Source organism: Podospora pseudoanserina, chromosome 4 (genome assembly GCF_035222485.1).
Source record: "Podospora pseudoanserina strain CBS 124.78 chromosome 4, whole genome shotgun sequence".
NCBI classification, from domain to species: Eukaryota; Fungi; Ascomycota; class Sordariomycetes; order Sordariales; family Podosporaceae; genus Podospora; species Podospora pseudoanserina.
Window position 1 is genome coordinate 1668071 of NC_085923.1, and position 22685 is coordinate 1690755.

The window sequence follows — 22685 nt, forward strand, 5'->3', positions numbered from 1 at the left end:
AGCGGTAATCAAGAACCAAGGGCTAATAACCGTGACTGACAAGAGTGGCACAGTGACAGGCAACAGTTGGAGCCAGCAACGCACTGTGTGGGTCCGGTCCAACGACGACTGGCCACTCATGCTCGGTTTCAATTTTCAAAGAAATCAACTCCACGGCACCAAATCACAGCAGCGCTGTCATTGATGACCCATGGCCTTCTCCCTGAGGTAACACCTGCCATTCTCGTCACTCGATGACGATGGCATCTCCCGCAAGACCAGCCCCGGAAGAGCTGGTCACAGTCATTATCACAACCTCTCCCACGCCTTCTGCACCATCCACCGAGCTCTTGGAGCAGATTGCCGCCTCTTTCAGAAAGCACTGCGCCTCTCTCATTCACTGCCGTGTCATTGTCGTCCTCGACACCTACGATCACGTCAGTAAGAAGCCGCGACTGAAAAAGGGCCATGTCACACCCGACAGCGCGGCAAAGTATGCCGACTACAAGGCCAACGCCAAGAGGCTCATTCTCAAGGAGTACTCCTCTACCGAACGGCCCTACGGCACTGGCGATTTGGTCAAGGCGCAGGAGAAGGCCGAGTTTGGGTCCGGGGCGGCAGCTTATGCGTCGCAGGACAATGCGGTGGTGATGAACATCACGACGACCAAAGACGGGCGCGTCACGTTTGTTGAGCCGGTGCAGCGGTTGGGATTCGGGCTGGCGGTTCGGTCGGCGTTGAGGATGACGGTTACGCCGTATGTCTGGATTCAGCAGCATGACTGGGCACTGGTGACGGACATTCCTCTTGGGCCGCTGTTGCAGATCATGCAGCAGCACAAGGCCCCGCCTTCAGCAGAGCAGGAGGACAAAGAGAATAACGAAATATTGCCGGAAGCTGTTCGACCTCCGGTTGAATATGTCTGCTTCCCGTCGATACGGATGATGGAGTACGCCACCTCAGACCACGTCATGCTCTACCCTGCTCTTCGCGCGTTGACCCAGCTTCACAAACAAAACTTTACCGTTCAGTCGGAGTCGGAGGACGGGACAGCCGTCACCTCGAGGGTTCCTCTCACGCCTCTGTTTCTCTGGCACGACAAGCCACACCTAGCCTCCACCAGCCACTACCTCAACCAAGTCTTTTACAGCCGAATCGCCATCCAGAGGGGCGCCTTCATCGAGGACACCGTCGGTCATCTGGCAAGGGACGAGATGAAGCAAGGAAAATGGAACAGGTGGGCTTGTTGGCTGTATTACCCGGACGAAGGGAAGCATCTGTGTCTCCGGCACCTCAAAGGGAGGACATGGCGGGGTGTCGAGGCCGAACTAGCGGCCAAGCTGGAGTACATGAGGTTGAACGGCTTGGACGTCAACGTACAAGTGCCCAATTGAATTAACGTCTTTTTGATTATTCATTGTTACCTCCAGACTTTATTTCAATCGACAAAAAAAGCATGGTATCTCAATTCTCAACAGATCCAAACCCTCTACATGCGCCGTTTACATCCGTCTCAGCATACCTCCAATTCAACAGACATGTTCCTACCAAGCGCAATCTTAGAACGGAACTTCGCCGTCATGGAATTTCTTATTCCTCGGCGGATATCCCAGACGGTTCGCCTTCCACCTCTTCCACTCTCCATACGCAGCCGCCAACATCCAGAGAACCCACATCACGGCCGCCACAGCGACATACGCCGTCTTGAGCTCCTTGCTCGCGCCCGCCATCCACAGCCCGAGCCCACCGTTCGCCATACCGAGCGTGATGAAGACACGACCGTTGAACAAGTGGAGGTATGACCACATCTGCCTCGTTTGGAGTCTCTTGAACTTGGCGTGGTGGATGAACCCGAAGATTGGCTGCAAGAGCAGGCAGACCAACACGACGATGCCAATGATGGGGTGGTAGCTTCTGTTCGGATCGGAGAACTGTTCTTTTGTTAGCCGCGTTCAAACAGTCAGACCAAAGTGACGGGAGGACAAACCATGTCACCATTGTTCCCCCTCGCCCTACTGACCTCCCTCACAAGATGAAGACCCAGTCCGACAGCAGCGATATACACCACCAGCGCAACAGCCTGCGAGATTCCGTGCGCCCAGATTGCGAACCGGCCTGGTATAACACGCATGAGGATTGATCCGGAAGGAAACAAGATCGCCATGGCCAAAGCAGCGAGGATACCGTGAATAGCGCGGGTGCGCATGGCAGCGTTTATATCGAAGCCAGCCCCGGCGTTGAAGTTGTTGAACCCGGAGGAAGATGAGCCATCATCGTTGGAGCTGCCGCCGCTGCTATAAGGGTTGCCGGGAGAGCCATAGTAATTTTGGGCGGAGGCGGTGGAGGCTATCCCTAGCAGGAGACTGCTGAGGACTAGGGGGTTTGGTTTTGCATTCACGGCTGGTATCCTTGACATTGTGGAAGATGGATGGATGGGTGGGACAGAAAAAGAAGTAGTCCACAAAAGTTCACGAGGGGTTTAAGTGGCTGGAAGGGAGCAAGGTAGAGGTCTCCAGAAATAACAAGATCAAGATATGCAAGGTTGCGTTATATCAGTCGCCGAAACAAGCATGTATTACGCGGAGTGGTGCTGACGAATAACTCGGCATGGTATCATGTTGTGAGATGCAATAGCTACTGGGGCAACGGGTTCGGGCGGCGGTTGGGGGAAGTGACCGATGCCGGCATTTTTTCAAGCTGATCAATCCATTCTTGGATGGTCCGCTGGTGTTTGGGTGGGTCTCAGTTCAGGAACTACGGACAGGAACGGGTGGACGGTTGAGAGCGGCCGTTGGTGGGGGAGAACGGTCCCGAAGTTTAACTAACAGATGGGTTAGGTGTGGTAGGGATGATGAAAGTTTGGGAGGGAAGCTTACGCGGACCAGTGTTTCACTTGTGCATCTCGGTCCCGACGCACGGGCGGCGGCCGATGCATGTGTGCCTGGGAGAACCAATGGGATTATTTGATATATCTGGAATAGGACACCGCCTACCCACCCAATAAACCACAAGGGAAACCTATCGATATACCGCTCTTGAAATAACCGGAAAACTGAGAATCAAGCTGCTGATGTGATGGACAGCTGAGCCGTCACGTCGCTTAAATCGGCCATCGTCTGAGAGGTTTTCGCTTCCAGCCCTTCCAAGCCCACCTCAACAAACCCTATCTCGTCCTCCGCATGTTCCTCACTGCTCTCCTAGATCTCCTCACCTCCGTCGCCCCCCTCCGCAGCAGTAGGCAACTCCATCTCCACCACCCAAGGCAACTGCCTCTCCCTCCCTTCCCCATAAGGCATGACCGTCGCGTTCACAAAAAGGGTGTTCCTCCCCCGCACAATCTCATGCTCATCACCATGACAGTGCCTCGTCTCGACCCCTTATCCCTCAACTCCCTCAGCCGTCCCTCCTTTTTTTCTTCTTTTTTTTTTTTTTTTTTGGTAACGGCTAGCAGGTCGTTGTTGGGTGGAAGTAAAGTAGATAAACTTTCAATCTTGACCGGTGACTTGTCCCCAGTCCAGGAAATGACCTCAGCCCCCCCAACCCTCATGTATATGCCCAAAACAGTGCAGCTTTGGTTTAGCTGTCGCGGTGGCATCGTAGATGCAGTCGCACCCGGCTTGCTTGCTGTTGTAGTCTTTACCGAGGATGCCACGCGGTGGGGAGTGGGTGATCACCACATCCACCTCCTTCGGGATCTTGAATGTATGACCTTTCTTCCGGTTGTGAGTGAACGCCTTGGAGTTGTCCCTTGAGGGGGAGAAGGGCTTGCATACACCGTCAGCAGGGCGCCGTTTGCGAGGGCAAGAGTACGAGTGCCTTCGTCAAGAAAAATAATGTTTTCTGAGGAGGCGGGTTCAAGGAGGGAGGTGGCTGTTCCGGCGGGGGCTTGGAAAACGCCTTGGCTCGAGGTGGTCTTGGGGAGGAAGGCTAGGGGGTCGAGGGTGAAGTCGTGGTTGCCGGCGATGAAAAGCTTGAGGGGGGGCGTTGATGGTGCGGAGGAGGGAGAGGGCGTGGGTGAGTTCGGCGAGTCGAGAATTCTCGGTGAGGTCGCCGCAGTGGATGGCGACGTCGATGAGTACGTCTGGGATTGTGTGCTTTGTGGGTTTGCAGCAGTGGGTGTCAGAGAGGATGAGGAACTTGGTCTTGACCGGGGTGTCCATTTTGGTTGAGGGTAGGGGGGCGAGGAATGATGTTTTGGTGTTGGTGGCGGGTGCAATCGAGTCAAGATCTGACTGTGATGATAAGGGAAAGAGATTTCTGAATGAGAAGAGAAAGTTACTGCCGTTGTTGGAACTTACTTAATACGTATACAGGATCAAGAGATTTCATCGGTGAAGGTTTTGTTCTTTCCGGTCGAGGGAAATGTTTTGCCGTTTTGGGACTCGCTTATGGGTGTCACAATAACAAGTGGCACCCCCCCCTCCCCACCCCCCTTTGCTGTTCATGTTATTTTCAGCATCATCTGAAAATAATTAGCACTGCGGCATTTGAAGTTTGTTGAACTAACCACTGAAAGGCCCACTGTTAAGGAATAAATATCTTGGCAGTGGGACCTTGTCTACCTGGTCAATAAGAGGCCCACTGTTAAGGAATTAATTTCAGGTAATTGCTTCCGACCTACCTGGCAGGGCATACAATTAGCCTTCCGACGACATATCTCAACAACAACCATCGAATTGGCTCTCGACTCCCTGGACCCTGAGTTCCCTTGGGTCGTGACATCATGCCCCTCTTATTTTACTTGCCCTCTTTAAACATAAGCTAATTCGTTCTAGTTATTGAGAAATGAATATCATGGGGGTTGCAACAGTGTGATTGTATTGCTTGTCCTTGTCTGTCCTTCGAAGCCAGAGAACCTCCATTATATCTATACGTGGTGACAACGTTGGTGGCAAACGGTACCATGTCCAGCTGAACTGGCTAAGTCAGTTTCAGCTCCCATGAGCTCCTATTCAGCTTGGTTGACCAGAACCCTACTATGTCTGACAGCTACTGTGACAGCAAACTCTGCGGCTCGCTGTGAGCGCTGTGGTTCCCAACTGCAAGTGATGTCGGTGGTACAAGTGCAAGTGATGCCGGTGGTGCAAGTGCTGGCAACCACAAAGAAAAAGATACTGTAAAATCCACAGTAGCTTAAAAACTAGTTCTCTAGTTCCCCTGCCACTTCTGGCGGCAGTGTCTAGTATTTTGTTTCGGTCAGGAATCTCCGATAGTAACTTCAAGGGTGCCGAGCATAAAAGTAAAACCCAATGTCATGTATCGTGCACAAACCAACTTCACGCAATTTAAGCACAAAAAACCCCATGTGGACCCCGCAACTCATTTTGTCGTAATTTACTTTGTTCTCAGCTGTAGCTGTGTATACCTTACTGCTCTTGTTAAATTGAATGACTAGCTGAAGGAAGGCAGACCCTAACCCTCTGCGAGCCTGCTTTGGTTGTCGAGACAACTGCCCGAGTGAGCACAGGCCAACCCAACAATGCCGTGAAGTGTTTCATTGGCAATCCACCAGCCAGCTCTTTCCCCCTCATTTATATCGTGACAAAACACACAAGATGCAATTGCGTCCCGCTGCAAACGAGCCCGAAAGTCATCCGAACTACAGCCCTGCGACAGCGCAGCGGCCCCACAAGGTCGACTTTCTCCACCCCGGCTATCTTGGGAGCGCAGCAGTGCTTCTCTCATTGCCCGCACTCGATGTCGGCGGTATCGACTTCGACACGGCGCTGGCTGCCTGTGGCCTTATTGCCGGTAACCGGTGGAGCGATGGGTTTTTCTCACTTAACCGCGACGGCGCCGTAAGTGTGGAGCGCCCGGATGACGGCATCCTGCGCGAGCCGCAATACTTCTTTCACCTTCCCGGCCCGCTGGACCCTCCGTATCCCATCGTGCCGCGTTTCTCACACTGGCGATTCCCGCATAATCACCTGCCACCCTTGTGGCAAAAATGGGCGGCAGATATATCGGCGACGCGTATGGCAGGAGACGTGGCTCGGCGCTGCGTACTCTCCAACTACGGCGACGGCCTTGAGATGGCGCATCTGCTACCGGCCGGCGAGGACGACTGGTGGCTTTCAAACCAGATGCAACAATACTCGCCCACGCAGTTGTTCTCCAGCAACCCGATTGACGGCCCAGCAAACCTTCTGACGCTACGGGCAGATCTCTATCGCGTTTTTGACGAGAGACATTTTTGTTTTGTTCCTAAGGTTGGGGAAAAAAATGTGGGAGACGGCAGCGAGGCGGATGCAGGTCGCGACGGAGCTACAGCAGAGCGGAAGCCACCGCAGCTCGTTCTACACGTCTTCAACTCGACGCCAAGTGGACAGCTCCCTAACCTCTGGCATAACCGCGCCGTTTACCCCATCCCCACGACTGTGGCAGTAGAGTGTCTCTTTGCCCGTTTTGCCTGGACCATTTTAAGCCCCCGTGTCTTCGATATGTTCCTCCCCTCGACGTTTGTGCCGAGGCGCCTGCTTCTCTGGAGTCGCGAGAATGGTGAATGGGAGACCGAAGAGGTTAGTCCTGAGATGTGCAGGCAGATGTGGAAGAATGCCAGGTCGCGCTCTCCTAGGAAGAGAAGCGCACCGAGGTCCGACGATGCCGCTGATGAAATACTAGCAATGGAAAGCCCCAGTCCACGTGATAGCGGCTACTTTGGAAGAGATTCCTTGGAGAACGATGGCTGCTATAATGACGAGTTCGGCTATGCGAAGCAATATGAGGAGGAGCGTTTGGGGCGGCTACGGAAGCGGAAGCGCAGCTCCGAGGAGCTTGTTGATGTTGAGAGCTCATTTGCTACAGTAGTCTAGAAGCTAGGCCACTAAGACATAAGCTCCGATCCATACTCATTTTGAGGACCAGCCTTGTCTGTCAAAGCTTTCAAATATCAATCTCAATTAGGTTTTTCGCTGACAGTCACTGTTCCTCCCTCCTCCTCTTTTGTGAACCCTGCACTTTGGCCTCCCGGTCAAGTCTTCTAGTTTGAGGTCAGTTTCATTCTCATGTGCCCGTTTCCCCCTCTCGACTCTCCGTTTGGTTGCCCTCTGTCTTGTATCTTTTGGCGGTAGGGCGCGACTTTTTTCTGGTCACATCCCTTATTTCCTTACATTCTTCCTCCCAACATTGGCGTGTCGTTTTCAGCAGTAGTAAACATATGAATAAGTGTGACGAACCCCTGATAAGAATCTCTGAAAGGGATACTGTAGTACATACTGTATGATCGTTGATTCTATGGTGTAGAAGGGTGAAAGCTTTGTAGTGTGTGACAGATACTGGGTTGAAGGCTGCTTCTGAACAACGGTTCGGTGTAGCCAAAACGTACATAACAAAGATGGATCAATGGTTTCAGTCTTAATAACTTGAACTTGTATTGAGCTTCCACTTATATTGCTTACTGCGGGACTATCTAATACCACATACTTCCTCTGTATACAGACCTTCTTCTATCACCATTACCATTTGTCAAGCTGAAGTGAGGGGTTTGGGTCAACCAAGCTGAATAGAGCTCAGGGGAGCTGAACTAGCGTAGCCAGTTCAGCTGGACATGGTACCATTTGCCACCAACATGTACAGATATAATGGAGGTTCTCTGGCTTTAAAGAAAAACAGACAGACAATTCAATCATTTGGGTAGCCATTCCTACCAACAACTCTTCGCCTTGCAACGAGGTGCATCTGCAAGATCTCAGCCTGGATTGCGTATGCACAACACCACTATTGTCACCAGTGATTGTGGTGCTGCCCATTAGTGCCACCGTGATAATGTCGCCACCACACTTATCTTGCTAATGATTGGCTGTGGTGCGCCCTGCTCTCCACTCCATCCTTATGCCAGGTTCGTGACACGATTGCACGATTTCGATAATCTTGGATGCTAACTCTTTATTCCAAAAGTTGCCCGGAGCTACTGTGAGGTTTTCTTCGGTTTGCTTAGCCGCTGCTCTCTTGTTCAATGTCAATTTTTATTCGATAATGTAGCCCGCGCAAAAGGGTAGGTGTTCTACGTATGACCGGTTTAGGAACCAGTCCGTGTACGGCACGAACGGGAGGGTCTTACGAATAGGCTGCTGTGACAAGGGCTGGAGTTCAGGGCTTGGAACGACATGGGTTCAATTCATTACAATAATCTTCAGTGGCCTCAAGATCCTTGATGAGGAATCCTTTCATCCCATTGCTCTGCTCTTCTGATAGCATGTTTATCTCTCTTTAGCGGTCCGTAATTGTCATGGCCTCAGGCATCTGCGAAGCTGGATAATCCCATGTAAATATGCATGAGCCATTTACACATCTGTCTATGTCGGTGGCTTGTTTGCTCGCTTCACGTTCCAACGACTGGTTCGGGACTTGCAGTTCGCTGCGTTGTTGATCGTTGACGTGGGACAGCCGCAACTCGCTCCGTTAGGCCAGCTTCGCGCCAGCAACTGGCTGACATGCAGAACCTCGCGGCACCATGGAGGTGGCGTTACGGCTCGTCGCCGCTGGGCCGATCCTTTGCAGAGTTGTCTGACTCTATCCCGGGAGGGTGCTGAAGAATCCAATATGTGCGAGTGGCGATTTCAGTCTGCTGTGAAAAGGTGAGTCATAGAGGACAGGTGCCCTCACGTGCTGAGACACCTGATTCCATGCTGCCGCAGAACCGAGAAGAGCCGAGCAGAACTAAAATGTTACTATCAATTTGCCTCTTGAAGAACTAATTGGAGATGCTAGAATTCTGAAAATATCTATAAATTAGCCCATCCTCCCAGGCCCTTCTGGTATCAAGCTAGAAAAAAGAAATAAAGAGAACGAATGGAGAGAACGTGAAAATGTATTATTTGTCTCTTGAGAAGCCAATAGCAAAAACTCGTCCTGATGAACAGCTAATCATCCGCCCCTGGACCGCAGAGCAGGTTGGGCGGTATTCAGGTGGTAACCATAGCACATTCTGGCCGTTACAAATGACCCAAGTCTCGTCTGCACCTAACCCATACCCATGTGCCCCTAGATTATCCGCCGAAAAGACGACCGAGGAAACCGAGCCGCTATGGCCTTCCAGCGTCTGGAGGCATTGCCCCGAGACGGGATCCCAGATCTTGACGGTACCGTCGCTTGAACCGGATGCGAGCCGCTGGCCTTCCGCCAAAAAGACGACCGAGAAAACCGAGCTGCTATGACCTTTCAGCGTCTGGAGGCATTGCCTCGAGGCGGGATCCCAGATCTTGACGGTACGTTCGTCTGAACCGGATGCGAGCCGCTGGCCATCCGCCGAAAAGACGACCGAGGAAACCCAGCCGCTATGGCCTTCCAGCGTCTGGAGGAATGCATTCCAGTCTGCTTCTACTATCCAGCTAGGTTCTTCCGTCCTAAATCTCTTCTTCACCAGGCTGCCAACCGGTGCAAATACGAGGGCTGATATGTATGCCTGAAGAGGGACTTGCTCGATTATCCATCCGTAGGACTGAGCGAACCAGTGTGCATCACGGATAAAGGTAGTTAGCTGCCTGTTATGAGTTCGCCCCTGTATCTCTGTTAGTAAGTTCTCTCGTCTTAGTAGTCTATACTTACGAGCAGGCCCTCAAGCTTTCTTATAGCAATGACACCCTCCGACATAGTGTTACACGTCAACCACCCGCAGCCTGGATCACAGCCAACGACACAGTGAACTGCGAGCTCTGAGCCAGTCGTTGGGAAGTGAAACAAGCAACAGGCTACAAGCGGTAGTAGCAAAGGCATCATTGGCTCATAATCGGAGGGATGTGCTGGACTTGGCAGATACCTAAGGTCATCACAAGCACGGACCACAGTGAGAGAGATAAATACATGAGCAGAAGAGCAGAGCAGTGGGATGAAAAGATTCCTCATCAAGGATCTTGAGGCCACTGAAGATTATTGAAATGGATTGAACCTATGTTGTTCCAAGCCCTGAACTCCAGCCCCTGTCACACATAGCTCGGAGTAGACTGAGAGCTTCGAGCCAGTAAAGATACTTCTGTTCAAGGAATGTCTGGACTTCATCTTGTATGTTAAGTTGTGTCGTATTCCTACCAGAAATCGTGTGGCAGAGGTGGTTAACCCAGAAGATGCACGAGTACCGTACTGTCGCAAGAGGGTCCGGTTCTGGCGTGCGGACCTGGTCGATTGGGGGGTTAGATCGGTAATTTCAGGGGTATCATGAGACTGGCAGAACAGGGTTATTTGGGTTATCAGGGTTTGGGCGTGGCCCGACCAAACTTTGAATTGAACATCGAACAACACATTACCCGCCCTGAAGCTTCTCAACTCCAATTGTAAGCACTTCAACCGTGATACTATGGATACGTGGCTGTTGGTCTTTCAACAGGAGGAAACAGGTGACTGGTAAAAAGCGTGACCCACACAGTGCAAACAACTAGTATGAAACTGTAATCAACACCGTGCAGCGTGTGACTGCTGAGAAGCCCACTGTTAAGGAATTAATATCTTGGCAGCGGGACTTTTGATCCCCCGGTCAGTGAGAGGCCCACTGTTAGTGAATTAATATCTTGGCAGCGGGGCCTTTGACCACCTGGGCCCTCCTAGGACTACCAAGTTGACCAAGTTTGCACCTCAAGGCAGCTTCCTTGCGAAACTTATGGGTGGTGTGCCGCAGTGATAAGCCAAGTCCAGCATAAATGCACGGACATCCAAACATCCAGTCATTCAGCTGAATCCTCAGCAAAACGCATTCCTTGCGATAGCATACATATGATCTTGATCTCGGCTTCAAAGATCGGAGTGTAAATGTCCAGATATGCAAAGAGTTATGCTTTATCATCATTCCGCCTGAGAGCCTGAAAATACAAGCTTGATGTACCAAAGTACCTATATTTTCTACAGCCAGTTTTATTTTCGAGTTTTATTTCTTTCGGCGCTTATATGCTTCAGGTTCATTGGAAGATTTAGGGGTGTGAATGTAGAAATAAGGAAGAAATCTTCCTCAGATTTTGGCAGCATGTCTTCCAGAAACAGCATTGGATTTCTCTCGAAATGAGAGTCTGGATGTTCACTTTTTACGGGAGGTCTGGTGAAACCATCAAAGTCTGGTAACATCAGCCACGGCGAAATTTTGCAATTGGTATAGAGTTTGGAAGTGGTTTCCTCCCTCCTTGAATGCTGCTGGGTAACTCAGAAAAGTAAAAGTCACATCTAATATGATCTCAGCTATGGGGACGGTCTATCCCGCTGTCATGTTTCCGTATTTACGAGCTGTTCACTATCGATCCCTTGTATGCAATTTATCTCAGCTTTTATTGCCCATGGTTGTCAGAGACTCTCACGGGTAAGTCGTTTACAACTGGGAGAGACCAAGCAACGTTACGGCCCTGGTGTTGCAAACCCACGGGCAAGTTGCCCCCGACACCATACACGCGTTGCAGCGGAGGCTTCGGGCCTTTCACAGAACGTATCGTCATGGACACGCGGTTTCGTTCAAATTCAGAGCGCATGCGCCAACTGCCGGTTTGATGATAGAAGCCAGTTTTGTCCGTTCCAAGGTTCGGTGTTGTGAGGGAAGGAGAGGCATCCAAAGGCGCTAATTGAGCCCGTTGTATGAGTCAGGGATGGATTTAATGCTCGAGTTTCATATCTAACGAAGGCAGCTGCAGGGGTCCAGCAAAGAAAGATAGGTTCCACATGGTATCATTTTCGAGCTCCTAGATCAAGGTTTTCCTCGTACCAAACCTGCTACCTACCCACCTATACCTACCACAGCAGGGCAATATGGTACTGGAGCATAAGGCCGATATTGTACATTGTGTCCCAGTGCCTGGGGACGCGCAAAAGGCAATGGATGATGCTCTCACTCACCCAGTTGGCTGAGCACCCAGTAATTTGAGTACGTACCCGGTGGGACACCCCCTGGTGACATCACTGTCAACATCCACCTAGGTACGTGGCAGTCGTCATGAAAATCGCTTCGATTGACGGGTGACCAATGCGAGATCCTTCATACAATATATGCAACCTGAATACCTTACCTTAGCCGCTTGGTCTGGCTGTCGTTGTAACTAGTGATGTGACCGTGGTGGTGATGGATCGGCATATAAAGGGGGTGTATCCTCAAGAATCTGTTTACTCACCAGAGACGGGGCGGTATCGACAACCAGTTCAGCTCATAATAGATAGATGGTATGACCTATTTTCCCATGTTTTATGTCGTCCAGACTATTGGTAGCACACGCAGTACCTTTGAGGTGTTGCTCAATCACGGTGATCAAAGTGCACTTCAACATGGAAGACCTTATCGACAATTGGCTTTCGAATATCAGGTTTCTTTTGGGAAAATCTTGTGCAAAGACCAAGGGGGTTTCAGGGGCTGAATCAAGAAAATGTGGAAGATGCCCTCCTCATCCTTCAATGTAAGTTTGGGACTCGCACTGATTGACCTAGAAGTGGCGGGAGCACGGAGAGTGCGAGTGGGAGCCGGGACTATTAGGAGACTCGGGGGATGAGAGTCGCAGCCGTGAGAATGGAAGCCGTGGTTGTGGCTATTCAGAGAGCCATTCGAGAACGAAGTATGGCTATTAGGTAGGAAGACGGCATGTCAGTCAGGCGGTAGTGTTTATGGTCAGTATAGATGGAGAAAGGAAGACAAACGTCAAATTTCCCGGGTGTCAGTTTTGGAGGGGGTTGAACGGAACAGCTGGCTGTTAGGCAAAGCATAAGAGGGTTCGTTTCTGTGTTGGAAGCAGCTACCAGAGGCGGCATGGCGCTGGGACTGCTGAAAGCGTTGCTTTGGTTTGATCGGTTCACGAGAAGAATACTCCCGTATCAATCCATCCAGAGAATACCGTGACTTTTGAAGATAAAGCACCTTAGGTAACAAACATTTGACCATTGATCACTCAAACATCCCCAGGCTCGGTAGATGGCATCTTCCACGGTAATGGCCCGTTCCGACGCACCCACTGGGTTGCTTAAATGCATAGACTACTCGAATCAGGATCTTATCCGAGAAAGCCTTGGAGATCGGAGCCGATGAATAACTGCAAAGACACAAGTCAGCAACCTCTTGATGACTTCAAACAGCGACAGCGTAGATGCCATACGGAATCCCAGGCGCAACCCTGATCCGGTTCGGCCAATTCTCGTCCAGTTCAACCGGCGGGCCCTCAGAATAGAACCCCAACGGCACTTCAAGTACGGGGAATCCCATCTCTTCACAGCCAAGTCGTTTGCGATGCCCATTGAAGAAGGGACAGTGAGGAGATCAAGACCGTGTTTCTCCATCGCACCGAGGATCCCCACTTCGCCCCCGTAGAACTGCCCTTGGCTAACCATCTCTCTGTACTTCTCGGTGTTGACATAGATTCCCTCAGCTTGGGTCCACAAAAACTTTCTAATATCGCGGTCTGGATGCTCCTCGCCCGCAAAAGACTTTGTGAACCTGATGATGTCCTCAGCAGAGTGGATGTGATTTGGGTTGGCCTCGAGGGTCTGAAGATATCGAACTATATCTCTCTTGAACTCTGAAGCCCGTACAATGCCACGAACCTGCTGGTTAAGCTTCATGAACTCCTCGACATCCGGGAAGTCGGCATTGTCAACCACCTTTGCTCCAGCCCGGTGTAGGGTGTCGAGCGCGGACTCGAAAGATATCATTATGGGTGATGTAGAGTCGACAGTGAAGGTGCTGCGCGGGACACCTATGGTGATCCCACTCAGATCCGTGTCTTTGCAATAGGTGGTGAAGTCGGGGACTGCAAAAGGGATATTCCAGGTACGCTCATCGTTCTCGCTTCGACCTGCCATCGTTGTAAGCAGGTGCGCCGCGTCGCTCACTGTTCTAGTGAGCGTTCCAATGACGTCCTGACGCGCCGATGTAGGTAGAGTTACATCGTTCACAATCAGGCCGCGGCTGGGTTTCGGTCCGATGACGTTGTTGAGCTCGGCCGGTTCCAGAATACTGCCAAACGTCTGTAGGTAATGTCAGTGGTTCTGATGCAATAACTAGCACGGACAGGAGCCACTGACCTCCGTGCCAATGGCAGCCATCGACAATCCTAGGGCAGCTGCAACTGCTGAGGCAGAACTGCTACCTTCAGGTGTAGAATTGGAATAATATGCAGCCGACGTTTGGCCACCCCGGGGGCTCCATCCAGAACTGATATTTAACCCTCTCAGGTTGGCCCACTCAGACATGTTCGTCTTGCCTAGGATCCAAAACTCCGGCCTCTCGCAGTTTTCCGATGACTGAGGACTCGGCCGAGGGCTTCGCCCCCAAAAGAGCGAACGAACCAGCAGATACGTCCAATCTGTCGCTCGTAACTATGTTATCCTTGACGAGAATCGGAGTACCGTGGAGAGGACCTGATAGACATTGTCAGCGATGAGGAATCTAACCGGCGATTCGCTGATTCAGTTTAGCCCCTGCTTCTCGATTGCCTCCGCTCATTGTCTAGTTCCTGGGCCACCGATAGAGCATCCGGATTGATCTGCAACACAGCCTTGAACTTGGCAGCTTCGTCGATTCTCGCCAGGCACGCTCTGGTGAGGCCTAGAGTCGTGAATCGGCCGTGACTGGAGGCCCTCGGCAGCCTCGTCGATCGTCAGATCCAGAAGCCAAGGCAGATCGCGTGGGTATTGTGTTATCAGTCTGCTTATGAGCGACATTATCAGCAAGAACCAAGATCCCGCCTCTATGTCTTCAAACCATGATCTTCGTGCAATTCTGGAGTGTGACGGCGTCGACGGTATTCCTGCAAGAGACAAATCGTTCATCAGTGAAATACCAGGAAAGCCGAGCCAAATATCTGGTACGCTCAAGGATTCATGAATGTTAAATGCTCAGTGTGGAATTGCTGGAAGAAGCGGAATTGAGGAGTCAGCGGACCAGACTTAAAGAGCCAGGCGGCCAGAGCTGACAAGTCAGCTGGCACAGGGGCAAGACGGGAGCGAAGCCAGGCAGTCTGATCATGGACCATGGTTAGCAGAGGCTGCAAAGACGGATGAAACACATCAAGAAGCACTTTCTGCTGTTCACTCTTCTACACTCTTCTACTCTTCCCCAATTCACTGGCTATTCCTCCCCTTCCAATGAACCTCCACCCCCTCCCAGCTATGCTTATTATACCCCCCCTGCACCTTCCTACACCTCCTCAACCCCCACTCCGTCACGCCCACCATCAAACAGCTCTCAAACATAAACGCGCAGCTCCCCTCCCCAACCTTCTGCGGCTTCAGCTCAGCCTCCCTAGCCCCCTCATAGCTATCCCTATCCGGCCCATGCCCACTCATAACATTATGCAAACTCGCACCCCCGGGTACAAACCCCCCTTTCCCGCCCTTCTTCGCATCATAACCCCCCTGAATCAAGCCCATAAACTCGCTCATCGTATTCCTATGATACCACGGCGGCCTAAAAGTATCCTCCCCCACCAACCACCTCGGCGGGAAAATCACAAAGTCCGCCACCGCCGTCCCCACCTTCTCACTCGGCGCCGTCAACACGGTGAAAATACTCGGATCGGGATGATCATAGCTAATCGTCCCAATGGTATTAAACCTCCCAAGATCATACTTGAAAGGGTAGTAGTTCCCATGCCAAGCCACCACATCAAACGGACTATGCCTCTGCACCGTCTCATAGAGCCCATTATTAAACTTGACCTTGATCCTCCACTCATTCTTTCCCTCTTGCGCCGTAGCACCATAATCCTCCTCAAAGTCCGCCTTGGGCGCCTGAAAGTCCCTCGCATTCGCAAGACCGTTTGATCCAATCGGTCCCAGCTCTGGAAGTTGGAAATGTCCCTGATACAGCTCCAACGCGTACCCCCTCGCCTTTTTGCCATCCCCCACAATCTCGACCCTGTACTTCACCCCCCTAGGCAAAACCGCAATCTCCATCGGCCTAACCAGCATCCTACCAAACTCAGTCCTAACATCTAACCCCCCCTCCTGCGGAACCAACAACAAGTCCCCATCAGCAGAATAATACGCCTCCTTCTCTTTCATATCCCGTCCGCAAGCATAGACATAAATGCCAATCCCTTGCTTGAGCGTTGGATCCCCCGCCCCGGCAACCAGTTTCAACCCATCGACAAAATCATGCTCGGCGTGCTCGTCATGGTCAAAAGGGTCCCAACGGAGTTGGTTAGGGATGTAATGCTTCTTCTCATGCTGCGTCTCCACCGCCTCGTTATGGGCAGTCACCGGCTCGAACGGCGGGTGAGCGCACGAAGGCAGGATGCGGTACAGCCACGTCTGCTTGTTTTCATTCCGGGGCGCGGTGAAGGCTGTGCCCGAGAGCTTTTCGGCGTACAAGCCGAGAGGTGGTTTCTGGGGGGAGTTTTGGGCGAGGGGGAGGGCGCAGGGGTGGGCTTCGCTTCTGTTGACGCACAAGTCAGTCAACCAATCTCAAGAGATGACGGGAGGCAAAGGAGAGACAAACTGGTGATAAGAGTCAAACCCAACCAGGTACTCGTACTTCTCCGGGATGGAGAAGTTTGTGACTGGCATTGTGTCGATATCTCTTGATCAATCGCGTAACAAGCAACAAACGGTATTCCTTACTCTAGGTCAAGTAAACACAACCAAACAACCTCACCCTTCGCCCCCCCCCCAAAAAAAAGCCGGGCGAACCACACCCATTAATACCTCCCCCGCCGTAAAACCCACCGCGTCATCTCCCGTCAAAGTTCGGCCTGTAGATCAGATCGGAACACAGCAAAAAGGCAGGCACGAACGCTTCAAGTTCAATTCCGCGGTCGTCAGAGCCGTTTCGGAGCCGTCCCTAGCCGAGAATATGCGCTCGAACCGTCGCCGGCACAGCGAACCACCGTTCGCAGTGGACCTTTCGGCTTCTGTGTGACAAGTGGACCGTGCTCCCCTGCTCAGCGGAGTGGATCGGACCCGCTGCCAACGGCATGAGCAAAGTCCCCACTATTGACGACCATCAATTGTGCTTCCAAGAAGACATCATCGAGACAGGTGTGGGGGTGATAGTGATGAAGAGAAGAAAAGGTTGCGACATCCCGGAGCTATATGCAAACGGTTCATCTCTTGGCAGGGGTTTGTTATTTTTGGTGGCATGAACACCGGCACCACACCACCAAACCTTCAGCAGCTCAGGCCAGGTCAGGCCACTCTCGACAGCTTCCAGAGCTCCAGCCCCGCACATGTCCCGCACCACCGCACCACCGCACCACCACACGTCACCAAACCCCGAGATCTCCGGCCCATATGATGACATTGATCGGGGATAATCCAGGTACCGCTCAATTGGAGTCATGGCATTGGCTTGGTGAGTCTTGGAAAGCCACCACTCACCAGTGCTGAGGTTGCAGGACATCACAGTCGAAGGACTCGGACTTGAATCGAGATCACAGTATTCTAGTCACAGATATCACAACCACAGGCATCAGACACAGATGTCAACTACAAATAGGAACAAGAACAAACTCGGTGACATGTTTCATTGACGAGCAGGCTATGGACTGGTCCCATGGTGATCCTCCCTCGCCATCCTGTCAAAAAAAAAGGGTACACCTTCCGCAAAAGGCCACCATCGAGTCAAAACAATAGCAATGGCCTGCTAATAGCCACCAACTACACCAAGAAGGCAAATTTTTCAGATCGCCCGTCGCCTGCCACCCTTTCCCAGGGTGCGCGGCGTGCAGTCTGCGGCAATAGCCCAGTCTCGAGATGCAACCTTCAGGATGCTCTCGGCGTCGTTGGAGAGTAACTGCGCTATGGGGGCGTGTCTCTTCATTACTCGTCAGCAGCCTGCTTCTTCTTCTTCTTGGAGCCGCCGCCGGGCGCTACACCGGCATCCTTGGACAGGTGGACTATGAGCTTGGTCCATGACTCCTCCTTGTCCCACTCGAAGCCCTTGAGGTATGGTTCATCGAGCTCGTCGTCAGCCTGGTGCAGGGGAGACGTGTTAGTTACGGGGATAAACAGCTAACTGATGGACAAAGGTCAACAACATACCCTCTTCTTGAATTGCTTGTGGATAGCGTCCAGCGCATCCTTGATGGTGACACCCTTGAGGTTCCTCGCCGTTACTTCGAGTCCCAATGGGAAGTGCAGGTCAATCTTCTTGACTGGGGGGGTGGTGAGCAGCTTCTTGAGCACGTCCTTCTCCTCTATTGTGCTTGGCGAGGTGTTGATCTTCCTACGAGGCTGTTAGCTCCGAGGAAGCGGGGAAAGGAGGGGTTGATCAACAAAGATCATCAACGATCCAACACTTACCATCCCGTCTTTTGCGTTTCCTTTGCAATTTGGAGCTCAATTCCCTGGGCCTCTGCCATTGGTGTCAGCTAGGGGCTTGCAGAAACAAAAAAAATTTGGGAAACCTACCCAGGTCATTGATGTTCATCACACCAGCAGCGCTGGAGGATGCTCTCCTGTGCTTGGTCTCCTTGGGTGGGGAGGTGCCGAGGCCCTGGACGGCAGAGTCGACCTTGGTGAGTGGTTCGCCGGACATGTTGGTGGTTTTGGTGTTGCTGATAAGCTAGCTGGCTTGTTGGAGATGGTAGGGACAAGATTTAGATTGTCCTTTTAGGTTGCTGATGATGGTTGTTTTGCAGGATGATGTCGATGAGGACAAAGAAAGAAGAGGGAGAGAGGAGGAGGAGGAGGAGGAACGGGAGCAGGCTCAGGCGGGGAAATCAAGGGGTATATAGCTGTTCTGTGATCTGCTGCTGCTCGTATGGTGCCTGGCTCGACTGTTTCGTCAGACCGGGCGGGGTAATTGTCAGTCGAGTGATCACGTTGGCCAAATCACAGCATCGCGTGACGAGTACATCATCATGGAACGACACAGCAGGCTCACCCCAGCGCTGTCCGAACAAGGAAAGGTACCTGGCCCAAGCGTCTTGCAGCACGCTAACAGCCGTCAGCAGGGGGGGAGGTTCAAAGGAATCTGGGGAAAATCCGGGGTAGCAGGGCCAGAGACCCACTGCTGACATGCCCAGTTTCGACCTCACACTTGGAGATCAAAACACAAGAAACACAATCCGGCATTGAGAAGGCGCTTGGAAAGACATTGGGAGAAGTTGCACGGTTTTTGCAAGTGTCTGTTGTGACGATATCTCCTCCCAAACTTTGGCTGTGGGGCTCGAGTGACATGGCCGTTAACAGCTCCCCCTCTTCGAGCCTTTGTCTGATGAGAAGCTCTTCGAAGCTGCCCCGGTCCCGTCCCACCCGACACAAAGCCAGCCGTGGTTCAGGTGGGGCGCAGCAATGTGGGGCTGGCCTTCGCGGGGATGGCCTTCACCTCTGGTCATGGTTCATCCCAGCTGTCAGGGCATGTCACGAAAAAGACATCCAGATCCTCCGAGGGGCCACAGCATTGATGAAGCATCCACCTGGAAGCCTCGCTCATCGCCTCATCAGCAGCATCAAGCTCAGAGCTGGGAAGAGGGGGAAGCTGAAGCTCGGGAGGGGAGACATCAAAGGTCCTGTTTACCCGATTGATCAGGCCTTGTGCCAATGCATCAACCCCTCAACTCAGGCACAGCACCGGTGGTTGTGTAACAGGAATGCCGTCGAAGAGCGGGGAAGCTCTCTCCCCCTCTTCGATATGCTTCAGTTCGTTGCAGTCTAGGTGTGTCAGGAGGTCGGGCAGTCAAGCTCGCTCCACTGTTGACGTCGTGAGCTGGGATAAAGTTCCCAAGTGCATATGGCCCCCTTTTAGTGCATAAAACGGATCAAACGCCGGCCATTGATTGACCTCCGGGTGCAAGGTGGTCCGCTTTTGCTTCACAATTATCGATTCACTGACTATCTACGAGCCTGGGTACCTACTCAAACATGCCCTACATCCTCTTTTCTGGGTATTACCGGCAACAGCAGATAGTTCGCATACTGCTTCGAAATATGGACGTAATTTGTGCCTTGGAAGATATCCGGAGGTCTGCCGCTTATTAGCAATCAGCTGTCATCAAGCCCCGCAAAAAAGCAAGCCATCCATACCTGTCCACAGCATCATCGTGTAAGAATATCCCAGACCCCTGGGTATCCCCCGACGCCACCTCCAAAGCCAAGCTCTCCCCCTCTTGAAGAACAACGCAAGTCGGCCACATCTCCACGTCAACAGCGTAGACCTCGCCTTGAATCACGGGGAGTACATCCCTGCTGGTGTAATCCCGATGCGGCAGCCACGGCTGATGCTTCGGGTGTTTCTCGTTGACCTTTCTCAGTGATACCCTGAGCCACCCCTTGGTCAAAGGCACGGGATCGCCCGCCGTGCCCGTGTAAAAGATCTCCTTGCCATCCTTGCCAATATGGCGAAGCGTCAGGAACAAGTCGATATCCGACGGCGTTGGTCCGCCCACATCAGGGGAGACAGAAACGTTGAGATGGGCGACAATGTGCCCTGTAATCTCCATCTCTTGCCCTGGACTCATGTCAGAAGGGACAGTCTTGAACGTCAGCCCCTGAGATTCATCAATCGTCCCCAAGGCCCGATATCCCAGCTTTTTTTGCACCCCTTCGTGAACCCAGTTGTCCATTCTGGCCATGGCCATGTCCCCTGAAAGATAAAACCTCGCATACTCTGTCCTCTCAATCGGCCACTCCTCCTCCTCTCTCCTCTCAAACGTGTCCCTCTCCCGCTGGGCATCATTAACGCCCGCATCCCCTTTCCGTATCACCAAATCAACCCTCGCCCTCCTCCCATCAGTCCAACCCCCTCCATCCTCCCCCTTGAGAAACGCATCCAAAAAGCTCCTCTGCACCTCCACCTCCTCATCATAATAAAACGGCAGGTCATGCCTCCCGGTGATCATCCTCAAAAACTTCTTTTCGCTCCCCGCATGTAGATACCCCTGTATGTTCCCCCTCAAATGCAGCAAAATCCCACCCCAGTTTCCCACGCTCAAAACCGGGACGGTAATATCCCCCATATCGTACTCCTTTTCCCGATAGTACCGCTCATCCCGGTACCTGTTCTCTCGGTTATCAACCGTCTGATCCCTCCTCTCCCTCTCCAACTCCCCCTTTTCCTTCTCCCCATTTTCATCCACCGTCTTCCCCCCCCTTCTGTTCGCGAGTCCGTACTGGTTACCAACAACCTGCCTCTCCCACCACCATCTGACAAACCCATCACTGTATATCCCCCCGTGCCGGCACCGGTCACGGTAGTAATCGCTCATTCCCTCCCACGGGATAATGGCTGCTAGACCTTTCGGTTGGCGGGCAGCTACTCGCCATTGGGAGCCGGCGTAGTAAGACACGCCTAGCAAGCCTACCTTTCCCGTGGACCAGGGCTGGGACGAGGCCCAGGTTATCAGGGTGGCGAAGGCTTCCGAGGTGGAGCGGGACATTGTATCCAGAAAGCCGGGGGACTGCCCTGTTCCGAGCTCGTCCGCGCGGAGGATGGCGTAGGAGTGGGCGGTCCAGAATGAGGGGTCGGGGGTTTCCTGGGGAAAGGAGGTTTGTGAATCAGGGGCTGGGATCAAGGAAGGGCGGCAGAGGGGAGGGGGGATGGGAGAAGGCTTACCCAGCAAGAGTGAATGGATTTGTGGGCTGGGTTGACTTCGGAGAAGGATTTGGGGTTGAACCTGTAGATAGTACGGGTGGTTAGCCGAGAATCATGCCTGGATGAATTTGGTCATGGCCCGGACCGGGTTGTATCCCACCTCTGACGAAGCGAAACAATACCAGGTGGTTTTTTCCCGATAGGGAATCACGATCGACATGACCACGCTGGTGCGGGGCAACTCACTCGCTATAGGAAATATCCTTCCCGTATGGGCCGTAGGTTACCAACACCGGGACGGGGTTCGTGTCGGAGTCGTGAGGGCGGTAGATGTTGCACCGGATCAGGCCGGGGCCAGTGGCCAGGCCGGACACGGGGACGGATACATTCTTGGAAAGGATGTAGGGGAAGGAGGTGCGGTCGTGGGTTGTGACGTCGGGGAGGGAGCTGTAATCGCGGTGTTGGGTGGCCGAAGTGGACTTGGCTTCGGTGCCAGAGTGGTTGTCTGGCTTGGGGGCGGTAAGGGTCATGATGCTCAATACCTGTGTTTATGGTGTTCACAATAGGGAAGCGAGAAGAGCATCCTGGTGGACGTGGGAAAAGGCCACATGCAAGCTTGATGCCGGGATAGCACGTACCTGAGTCGCGAAGCTGCCCGGAGGTCCGTCGTCGCACTACATGTGCATGACCCGTCCTTTGAAACCCCTTTCTGTCGTAGATTTCACTCAGGTGCATGTGATAGGCGGCTTAACGATCACACATGCAGAGGTTACAACTCAAAAATGCCCTGTATAAACGCCACCTCGCACCTTGGGTATCAAGCAGACCAACCCTGACCCAGACTTGCGCACTGTCAAGCAACACCAATCTGTGGGACATGTATGCCTAAATTTGAACCGATATTGATTCCAAAATCAAAGTGCTAGCTATGCAAAGCTTTTTCTAAAAACAATCCCAGAAGCGCCGCTAAAATGCATCAGATCTTTGCCCGCCCAAAACGCCACAATGCTTGCCCCTCAAAGTCACATTCCATCATAGTGGTATCAAATGTCCATCACTCATAACTTCGTCATCCACTTCCCATCCCTCAATACCCCTTGTCGTGCCCGCCAACACCATAATCCCTCTCAAGCTCGCGCCCTTCCCCCTCTTGCCACCACCCATCCTGCTCCCACCTAGCATTACTATCCCTCCTCACAAAACCCTTCTCCCTCGACGGCGTAGACGGCACCATCCACCCCTGCCCACTACCACCCCGCCCCTCCCACTGATATGAACTCCCCGG

The 22685-nt window shown here is 52.5% G+C and overlaps 8 protein-coding genes across 8 annotated transcripts; 2 read left to right on the forward strand and 6 right to left on the reverse strand.

The window, feature by feature from the left end:
* Positions 1-233: 233 nt before the first annotated feature.
* Positions 234-1373, forward strand: QC764_403470 (uncharacterized protein; the record flags this gene model as incomplete). Its single annotated transcript, XM_062946631.1, has 1 exon — positions 234-1373. The coding sequence occupies one exon, from the start codon at positions 234-236 to the stop codon at positions 1371-1373; it is 1140 nt and encodes a 379-aa protein (XP_062800368.1).
* An 18-nt stretch (positions 1374-1391) lies between these two features.
* On the reverse strand, positions 1392-2741 carry QC764_403460 (uncharacterized protein). Its single transcript, XM_062946630.1, has 2 exons — positions 1967-2741; positions 1392-1910 (listed from the first exon to the last, which is right to left on the reverse strand). The coding sequence occupies exons 1-2, from the start codon at positions 2393-2395 to the stop codon at positions 1539-1541; spliced, it is 801 nt and encodes a 266-aa protein (XP_062800369.1). The 5' UTR covers positions 2396-2741; the 3' UTR covers positions 1392-1538.
* A 765-nt stretch (positions 2742-3506) lies between these two features.
* QC764_0065210 (uncharacterized protein) lies at positions 3507-4314 on the reverse strand (the record flags this gene model as incomplete). Its single annotated transcript, XM_062940565.1, has 3 exons — positions 4059-4314; positions 3753-3949; positions 3507-3726 (listed from the first exon to the last, which is right to left on the reverse strand). Exons 1-3 carry the CDS (start codon positions 4137-4139, stop codon positions 3507-3509), a joined length of 498 nt encoding a protein of 165 aa, XP_062800370.1. The 5' UTR covers positions 4140-4314.
* On the forward strand, positions 3813-4148 carry QC764_0065220 (uncharacterized protein; the record flags this gene model as incomplete). The annotated part of the gene is made up of 1 exon (XM_062940566.1): positions 3813-4148. The coding sequence occupies one exon, from the start codon at positions 3813-3815 to the stop codon at positions 4146-4148; it is 336 nt and encodes a 111-aa protein (XP_062800371.1).
* Positions 4315-12759: 8445 nt separating the features above from the next.
* On the reverse strand, positions 12760-14673 carry QC764_0065230 (uncharacterized protein). Its single transcript, XM_062940567.1, has 3 exons — positions 13951-14673; positions 13141-13893; positions 12760-12962 (listed from the first exon to the last, which is right to left on the reverse strand). The coding sequence occupies exons 1-3, from the start codon at positions 14116-14118 to the stop codon at positions 12924-12926; spliced, it is 960 nt and encodes a 319-aa protein (XP_062800372.1). The 5' UTR covers positions 14119-14673; the 3' UTR covers positions 12760-12923.
* Positions 14674-14764: 91 nt separating this feature from the next.
* QC764_403440 (uncharacterized protein) lies at positions 14765-16567 on the reverse strand. The gene is made up of 2 exons (XM_062946629.1): positions 16367-16567; positions 14765-16303 (listed from the first exon to the last, which is right to left on the reverse strand). The coding sequence occupies exons 1-2, from the start codon at positions 16432-16434 to the stop codon at positions 14989-14991; spliced, it is 1383 nt and encodes a 460-aa protein (XP_062800373.1). The 5' UTR covers positions 16435-16567; the 3' UTR covers positions 14765-14988.
* A 628-nt stretch (positions 16568-17195) lies between these two features.
* On the reverse strand, positions 17196-19336 carry QC764_403430 (uncharacterized protein). The gene is made up of 4 exons (XM_062946628.1): positions 18277-19336; positions 18169-18220; positions 17908-18091; positions 17196-17838 (listed from the first exon to the last, which is right to left on the reverse strand). Exons 1-4 carry the CDS (start codon positions 18401-18403, stop codon positions 17686-17688), a joined length of 516 nt encoding a protein of 171 aa, XP_062800374.1. The 5' UTR covers positions 18404-19336; the 3' UTR covers positions 17196-17685.
* Positions 19337-19676: 340 nt separating this feature from the next.
* On the reverse strand, positions 19677-22084 carry QC764_403420 (uncharacterized protein). Its single transcript, XM_062946627.1, has 4 exons — positions 21647-22084; positions 21422-21482; positions 19894-21341; positions 19677-19834 (listed from the first exon to the last, which is right to left on the reverse strand). The coding sequence occupies exons 1-4, from the start codon at positions 21928-21930 to the stop codon at positions 19726-19728; spliced, it is 1902 nt and encodes a 633-aa protein (XP_062800375.1). The 5' UTR covers positions 21931-22084; the 3' UTR covers positions 19677-19725.
* Positions 22085-22685: the final 601 nt, after the last annotated feature.

What these genes read in the sequence shown, in the direction of transcription:
- QC764_403460 (XM_062946630.1), bottom strand. Translation starts at nt 2,395, where the DNA reads ATGTCAAGGATACCAGCCGTGAATGCAAAACCAAACCCCCTAGTCCTC. An exon ending in GGGGGAACAATGGTGACATG is followed by an intron (nt 1,911 to 1,966) that starts GTTTGTCCTCCC and finishes ACAAAAGAACAG; the next exon opens with TTCTCCGATCCGAACAGAAG.
- QC764_0065230 (XM_062940567.1), bottom strand. Translation starts at nt 14,118, where the DNA reads ATGTCTGAGTGGGCCAACCTGAGAGGGTTAAATATCAGTTCTGGATGG. An exon ending in TGGCTGCCATTGGCACGGAG is followed by an intron (nt 13,894 to 13,950) that starts GTCAGTGGCTCC and finishes CATTACCTACAG; the next exon opens with ACGTTTGGCAGTATTCTGGA. An exon ending in GCATCGCAAACGACTTGGCT is followed by an intron (nt 12,963 to 13,140) that starts GTGAAGAGATGG and finishes GTGTCTTTGCAG; the next exon opens with TTATTCATCGGCTCCGATCT.
- QC764_403440 (XM_062946629.1), bottom strand. Translation starts at nt 16,434, where the DNA reads ATGCCAGTCACAAACTTCTCCATCCCGGAGAAGTACGAGTACCTGGTT. An exon ending in GGGTTTGACTCTTATCACCA is followed by an intron (nt 16,304 to 16,366) that starts GTTTGTCTCTCC and finishes GTGCGTCAACAG; the next exon opens with AAGCGAAGCCCACCCCTGCG.
- QC764_403430 (XM_062946628.1), bottom strand. Translation starts at nt 18,403, where the DNA reads ATGTCCGGCGAACCACTCACCAAGGTCGACTCTGCCGTCCAGGGCCTC. An exon ending in GATGAACATCAATGACCTGG is followed by an intron (nt 18,221 to 18,276) that starts GTAGGTTTCCCA and finishes CACCAATGGCAG; the next exon opens with AGGCCCAGGGAATTGAGCTC. An exon ending in ACAAGCAATTCAAGAAGAGG is followed by an intron (nt 17,839 to 17,907) that starts GTATGTTGTTGA and finishes CCCCTGCACCAG; the next exon opens with GCTGACGACGAGCTCGATGA.
- QC764_403420 (XM_062946627.1), bottom strand. Translation starts at nt 21,930, where the DNA reads ATGACCCTTACCGCCCCCAAGCCAGACAACCACTCTGGCACCGAAGCC. An exon ending in AAGGATATTTCCTATAGCGA is followed by an intron (nt 21,483 to 21,646) that starts GTGAGTTGCCCC and finishes TACTATCTACAG; the next exon opens with GTTCAACCCCAAATCCTTCT. An exon ending in AATCCATTCACTCTTGCTGG is followed by an intron (nt 21,342 to 21,421) that starts GTAAGCCTTCTC and finishes TCCTTTCCCCAG; the next exon opens with GAAACCCCCGACCCCTCATT.